This window comes from Teleopsis dalmanni, chromosome 2 (genome assembly GCF_002237135.1).
Source record: "Teleopsis dalmanni isolate 2A chromosome 2, ASM223713v2, whole genome shotgun sequence".
NCBI lineage: Eukaryota > Metazoa > Arthropoda > Insecta > Diptera > Diopsidae > Teleopsis > Teleopsis dalmanni.
Window position 1 is genome coordinate 18,877,132 of NC_051847.1, and position 7,319 is coordinate 18,884,450.

The 7,319-nt window shown below is 30.6% G+C and overlaps 1 protein-coding gene across 1 annotated transcript in view; it reads right to left on the minus strand.

The window, feature by feature from the left end:
* LOC119674038 (probable WRKY transcription factor protein 1) overlaps positions 1 to 4,317 on the minus strand; it is a 10,491-nt gene extending 6,174 nt beyond the window's left edge. The window contains exons 1-3 of the mRNA XM_038085160.1: positions 4,268 to 4,317; positions 324 to 1,063; positions 44 to 264 (exon numbers count right to left, since the gene is read on the minus strand). Coding sequence (XP_037941088.1) covers positions 44 to 264; positions 324 to 1,063; positions 4,268 to 4,317 — 1,011 coding nt within the window. The remainder of the gene's footprint in view (positions 1 to 43; positions 265 to 323; positions 1,064 to 4,267) is intronic.
* Positions 4,318 to 7,319: the final 3,002 nt, after the last annotated feature.

Consider the following 7,319-nt stretch of genomic DNA (forward strand, 5'->3'; position numbering starts at 1 on the left):
TTTTGTTAAATCCACTTCTAAAGCTGTAGTATTTATTACTTACTTTATTAAATCTAGCCAACTCATTAACTAAACACATAGGTGTTTTTTCTTTTGAATTCTTTGCAGGAGATGTATCATCATCTGAAAGTATATTGATGTTGTTGGAATTTATAATATTATTGTTGGAATGATTGTTATTAGTAAAGTTGATGTTGTTGTTATTTTGAGGCTCTTGATTTCCTTCGAGGGAAATATTTTCTTTATTAGACTCATCTGAATTATCTGAAATAAATTGCATATATAATATTAAAACTGGATTATTGTATTAAAAGGAAAACTACCTGTAGGTGGCGGCGGCGATTGTTGTTGTGTTGGTTGTTGTTGTTGTGGTTCCTCAACTATGATTTTTTCTTGCGTCTTTTGCAGATCTTCTGCTGTGTTTGGAGTTTCACTGCAGTCTACAACTGCAGTAGAGGATGTTGCATCTGGGGTGATAATAATATTGTTATTGTTATTTACAGTACTTGGAATATCTGGTTTTTTATTTGGCATTTTGGCAACGCCCAGCGGAGCCTCAGCAGATGTAGATGCCATTTGGGACCGTTGTTTTCCAAAGCGATATTGATTTTGTGAAAACTGTTTCTGACCAGTATAATTATTTGCATTATTATTGTTAAATCTTGGTTTATTGCCTGTGTAGTATTGCGGTTGCGGTTGTGGCTGCGGCTGCGTATGTTGTATGTGATTTTGGGAGTTGCTGTTTGATATTGGCTGTTTGTTAATATTCACGTTATTAATATTGGGCATGCGATACTGCCCATGTTGTTGCTGCTGTTGAGGCAACTGTTGCTGTTGCTGCTGTGGATGCGCATGGTGTGTCGGATGTCGTATATGTGTTTGTGACTGGACCTGTTGCGCCGCAGCCATACGCGGTTGATGATTATATTGGTGATGAATTTGTTGATGGTTGCCTTTGTTTATATTGTTATTGCTATTTATATGTTGATGTTGCTGTCTTATTTTTTGCATGTGTGTTGTTGAGGGCAACGATGTTTGTTGATTTTGTTGCTGATGATTTACACTAAATAAACACAATAAATAATACATAAATTAAACTTAACTAAACAATTTCAGTTAGCCTATGCAAATAAAAAAAGATATAACAGCAGATTCAGTAGATAAAATAGTATATAAACATTTCATTTTTATTATGAAGGTTTAATCCTTAAGGTTTAACTATCGGAAATTTGACCTCGTTGTAAAAAAACGTACATATAGCTTGAAGTCAGTGTTGCATTCTTTTTATTTGTAGTTCTAACATATTCAAATTATCTTTACACACTACGAGCTAGAAAACAGATTTAGACAGGAATAACCGATTCCGATTCACCCACAGCAATCTCATACTCGCAGAAATGGAATGAATAATGTCATAACCTCAAATACAACTTTCAAGTTAGTAGTTCTGTTCAATTGGAGATAATTAGTTAATTTAATTATTATTTTATAATAATAATGATTTAATAATGAATAAAAAATTATTTAAATTTTAATTTATTGAAATTAATCAAATTTTTGTTGTTGTTTCTTTATTACTGTTCGAACCCTTTCAGTTCTTTTCGTTATAAGACGCGGCACATTCGACAAAAAAAAATTCACGTTAAAAAATTATTTAATTTTGAAATCTTATAGTCTAATAATAATAAGTAGCTATAATGTAATGGATATCTTAGATATTGGATATCTGGATATCTTCGCAGTGCTTTTCTTGCTCTTCTTCTACTCACTTAAGCCTTAGTGAGTAGAATATTAGCATCAGCAAATAAATATACAATTAGTCTTTCTCTAATATCAGCAAATCGCTTTTGTCTTCATCAGGAGAATTCCTAATACATTTGTTGTTGTTGTTGTTGTAATCTTTGACGGGCGTAGCAAGCGATACTTGACTGGTTGTATAGACAGAAGGATCGCAGAATTAAAAACTTAACTAATTTTGGTGCTTAGGTGGAAGGGATTTCTTTTTATAAATCCATTAATCGAGTCACGTTTTTATATGTGGATGGAATAAATTATAGGACTAAGTATATCTACGGTGCTAATTTTCAATTTCTAGCTACCACTGTTGTGTTCAGTTATTGTCATTGAACAATATACTGAGGGCATGGCTTTGTAACCATGATATGGTTATGAGGCCATGACAGTTACAAAGCTCCAAAACCTAAAGTTTTAAGCACAAAGAAAAAACTATACAGCGGGAAATTTATAGTGTGTTCTATCTCAACATAAGGATAATGGGAGACTTAGTCGCATGTCGCTTCTCAGGTTAAGTTAACAATGTAAGCAATATTACATTATATTTGAATATAGTATATCTTCAATATTTATTATTTTTATATAATACAATTTGTATACACAGAGATGAATATGTTCTAAGAGAAGTGTTAAAAGGATATTGCCAATGTGTTATTTATGGGAAGGAATTATTAAGATTGAATTGTCTATTTATTTACATTGAATATAATTAAATACTTAGCTTTAAATGAAATTGAATTCGCTTGGTTTTTTTAAATGAATTCAAAAATAAAATCACAATAAGCACTGCAATTAATGTTTAAGCCTCATTGTCGAAAAAGAAGAATTTTATATGCAAATATTGTTAAAAAAAAAATTGTTTACCCCATCTGAGGCTAGGATTTGAGCCCTAATATACATAGAATTGTGGTTAGAAAAAGTTTTCAAAATTCACAACAATTTCAACACAAAAGCAAAAGTGAAGAGGTCGCCGAACGGTGAATAGCAGGCAGTTTTTATATTGAAGGATTAATATATAGAGTTGCGTATGCGAACTAACTTTGTTAAAAAAAAGAAAAAGAAAAAAAAAAGCCTAATAAAAAATAAAAAAAATACTACGAAATAAGTTTCAAATGTGTGCACTCAACGGAATGGTTACATGTTAAGAATACACTTAAAATTTCTTTGACAAAACCTAAGCTGACCCCTTTTCTTCTGTGCATAGTTAATGAGCACATTTGAAGAGAAGAAAAAAAATGTTTCTTTTTATTGAAAAAGGAAAAAAATGACACTATTGCACATAAAACATTTTAACAGAATTGGGAACAAAGGGAACAATACCTCATTCTATTCAGTGTCACTTTTTGCCCGACAATCAACAAAAGTTTGTTTTGTTCGAAGTGCTCATTCGCTGACAAATAAATTCAGTATCATTGATGGAAGAAGAATATTTTTTTGTCGCCAACAAAAGGTAAATATTGGCAGCAGACGTACGAGTGAAATGCATTTTTTCTCCTAATTTTACTTGACGAAGGCTAGCTAGCGTTACGCTTGGTATGGGCAAAGGCGTTTTGTTGTCCATGGTTTTGCGACACTATTTTATGGCATTTTCCTAAATGTACATTGTCGCATCCTTTCCGCTTGAAGTCCGGCTGCACATTGGAATTTCGCAATATTATGGAATTTCTCTGCAGTTTTATGCAGATTTTTGGATGTGACAAATTTAATTAGGACATGAAAATAAGTGGTTGCTAAGCTTATTAGATTTGCTTTCAGCAATAATTGAATACCAGTTAAACTTTTTGAGCTAATTATCGATCAATTGTAATTTATGCCAAATCGTTAAGCTGTTTAAGCAAAAAAGGGGTTTTAGTCTGTGAAATATTATTTCATAAATACTCTTTACCGCCGAATGTAACTCTACCTAAAGAAATAAAAATATTTATAATTAAAATTTCTTTCTAATGTCCTATAGCAATTAATCTATTTCGAATAGAAAAGGGGATAGTAATAAAAATGTCCAGTCTAAAAATATTTAATTTTTATTACTATATAGTATATAGTATTTGACTTCTTCCTCAGAGGTCGGAATATTATTATTTAAATATATTGTCACAAATTAAATAAAAAGTGAAAAAAAACTTGAAACTTGAGCATTAAAAGTTTGTGCAGCCTTGGCTGCTTATGAATAAACACGATTAGTAATCGCTTCTAATTTGACAATCCAAACAAATTATATACGGTCTATAAACTAATTAAAATTCAATTATTTCTTAAGACCACTGATGATGAGTACTTGGCAATACTAGAAACAGCCAAATTTCAATAAATTAAATACATTTTTGTCCTTGTCTTTTATTTACTATTCAAATCCATCTAACTTTTAAAAAGTTTTTTTTCGTCATAAAGACGCGTCAATATCGGCAAGAAAAAATTAACATTAAATATATTTATATTATATTTAATTTTTATTTAAAAGAATACTTGAGCTGACCATACAAGTGTGGTGGATACCGTGAAATATTCGCCATCAATGCGTCCCATTTCTAGCTACTCAATCAGTCTTACGTCTTCGTCATCTTAAAAAGTAATACCTACAATCATCCCGATGGAAATCACTATTTCAATTAATCTTGGGCTTCGGAGTTGAATGTTGGATAAAAATTTTTAATCAACCCAAAAAGTGAAACTTATTTTGCTTACACCGTTCGTACCAAGTTTTTTTTTATGTGTGAAATGCCAAACTCCTTTGCTAAGCTCTCTGATTCTTATTCAAATTGATCATTTAATACAATATGATACACTTTTTCTCTGTAATTTCACAAACACTTGAAATTACTTCCATTTTTATTAGAATAGGTTGAAGTTCTAGGATAGGTTGAAGTTTTTGGAAGTTTAAAACAAGCGAACTGTGGATAAAGAGAGAAATTGTAGAGAAAGTTTTAACGCACGCAGAGTTGCAATGTTGGAAAGAAGGTAAGAAAATCTCAAAATAATAATACTTAATAATTTTATTTTCTGCGCCTCCAAATATCAATTTTTATTTCATAAGATATTTCATAACATATTATAGTTGTTATACAAAAAGAGAGTACTTTGAAGAGTTTGCCGTTTTATCGCAACTGTTTTTTCTATTGGCTTGTAAACAAAATATATTTTTTATATAGATTTTATTGAGGTGCAAATGACTTATACAATGATTACTCTTTACTTTTTAAAATTCTTGAGTTCGGTTTAGAATTTACAATAACAGTAGTCTTATAGACTCATATTGATTATGTATCTTAATAATTGCTGTGCCAATTAGGGTTACTGTATAATAATAATAGAAGAACGTTTACAATATCGGTTTATACATGTTGTTGTTGTAACAACAACGTTGGGATCTGATGTGAAGTCCTTTTGAGAGGTGTTGAACGGCACTTGGTCGTCGCTGGCGACGAGTGACTCCGGCATGTAAACCCTGCCGTCGGTTTATACATAAAACCTATGAACAACATGTGATATTGGTGTTAAGATAACTTTATCGACAATATCCCTATATAATTCGGAGTTGTATATATTATTTATTTCATATTGGTACTATAATCTAAAAGACAGTTTAGTCTGCTCAATTAGGACCAGTTGCAGTACTTTGCTGTACTAGGAGTCCAGAATTCTATATTATTTTGGTATTAACTTAAGCAGTTATGTTTCACTAAGACTGCGACAATATTGTGCAGCAAAGCTCACTTACGCACAAATAATACTACATTTTAGTTGTGATACTACAGTTAAATCAGTATCCGTACACCAGAGCTGAAGAATCGCTTTAAAGGTAGAAATTAGCGCAAGAAAAACGTCAATTTCAGAAGGTGCGATTACCCCATGTAAGTATAAGGCATTCAACCTAACAAGTCTTCAACCTTGACTATATCCCTAATTTTAAAGAGTGACAGTTCTATAAAAGTTATATAACCTCTTTCTCTTCGTCCTCAGATCTCCGGCCTCGTCGAAAGTCGATAGACGGTAGCTCCTGTCTTATTGTATGCGTCTCTAATATACAGTGGTCGGTCAACACTGATACTGTACTACTGAGTTGGTTTCGCTTTACGCTTTAGTTCAAGTAGCTGACTGGTATGCATTTTTTACAATTTGAGCCATGTGAGTTTTGCAATCTACAGTGATCTTCATCTACACAGGCTTTTATTGCTATCACTAAGAGTGATAGGATATAATAAGGACCATAATTACGATAATAACAATAACTTGATAAAGTTATAAAATATTATGAGAATTATATTTTTGTAAAATTTTTATGGGTGGCAGATATATTTTAATATCTCACATCTAATGGTAATATAACGCTTTTATACCAATTCACTTTTATAACAAGTTTTTTTAATTTAAATTGATTAATATTGACAACAAATCGATCGTGTTAGTGATCCTGCCTTGTGATCATAATTATTTATAATAAATTATTTAAAATGTTTAATATTTAGAAATTGCTGTTATTAACTTAATAATTATGCTTTTAAGACGTCTAAAATAAATTTTAATTATTTTATAAATTTTTTGTGCTTAGTTTATTTTACTTAATAAACGTCTATCGCATGTTAGGACACAATAGATCTCTAGATCGCAATGTAAATTCTCCACTCACTAATGTGAATTTTTCAGATCTATATTATATGTTTTGTGGAAATATATGTTTACTGGAGTATCTGTGAGTTGCAAAATGTCTTTGAATTCCTTCAGTTTATAAGTAGTCATAGCTTTAAAATAATTTTCATATGCACAGCACTTAAAATACTATATATATATAGATTTAAATAAATATATATTAAGTTATGTTTAATATGTTATTTTTATAGAAGTAAGACTAATTAAAAATTAAACAACATTTAGCACAAAAATTATTTTTTTTCTTTAAATCACTTTCATAACTGAAAGGAACGATATTTTACGTGTTCAAACATTTCTTGCACAGCCAAATAGGCTTGTTTAGACTATCCGATTTACTTGAGTTAACCGATTTCGTTAATTTTTATATTCGTAATTAACTTATTTAATTTGAATATATGTATTATTGCATTTATTTTATTTATATCTTGACTATTTCTCACACGTGAACGCGAGTAAAGTATCAAAAACCAACTGTGCTTAATCAAAGGACAACGAGACACTGGCGAACATATGATTCAAGCTATTTGCATAAACAGGAATAATGTTAAATGAACAAAAAAAAAACAACAAAAAATAAAAGGGACGAACCTCTGGACAAACTCTAAAGCAAATATCCCCTTCGGAGAGCTGTAAGAAAAGGCAACACATGAAAAACTTATATGCACATATACATCACACACCGATCATACAAGCAAGGATACACTATTATAGGCAATTGCTAGAACTCGTTCCTAAACGGAAGTCATGCTGTTTTAGGTATAGAAAAAAATTAAATAAATAAAATTAAAAAACTAGAAAAGCGAATATGTAATGAAATATAATTTTAATTTATGAGTTTGGTCTCGAGTCTCACACCAATTGTCAATATGAAACAAAAA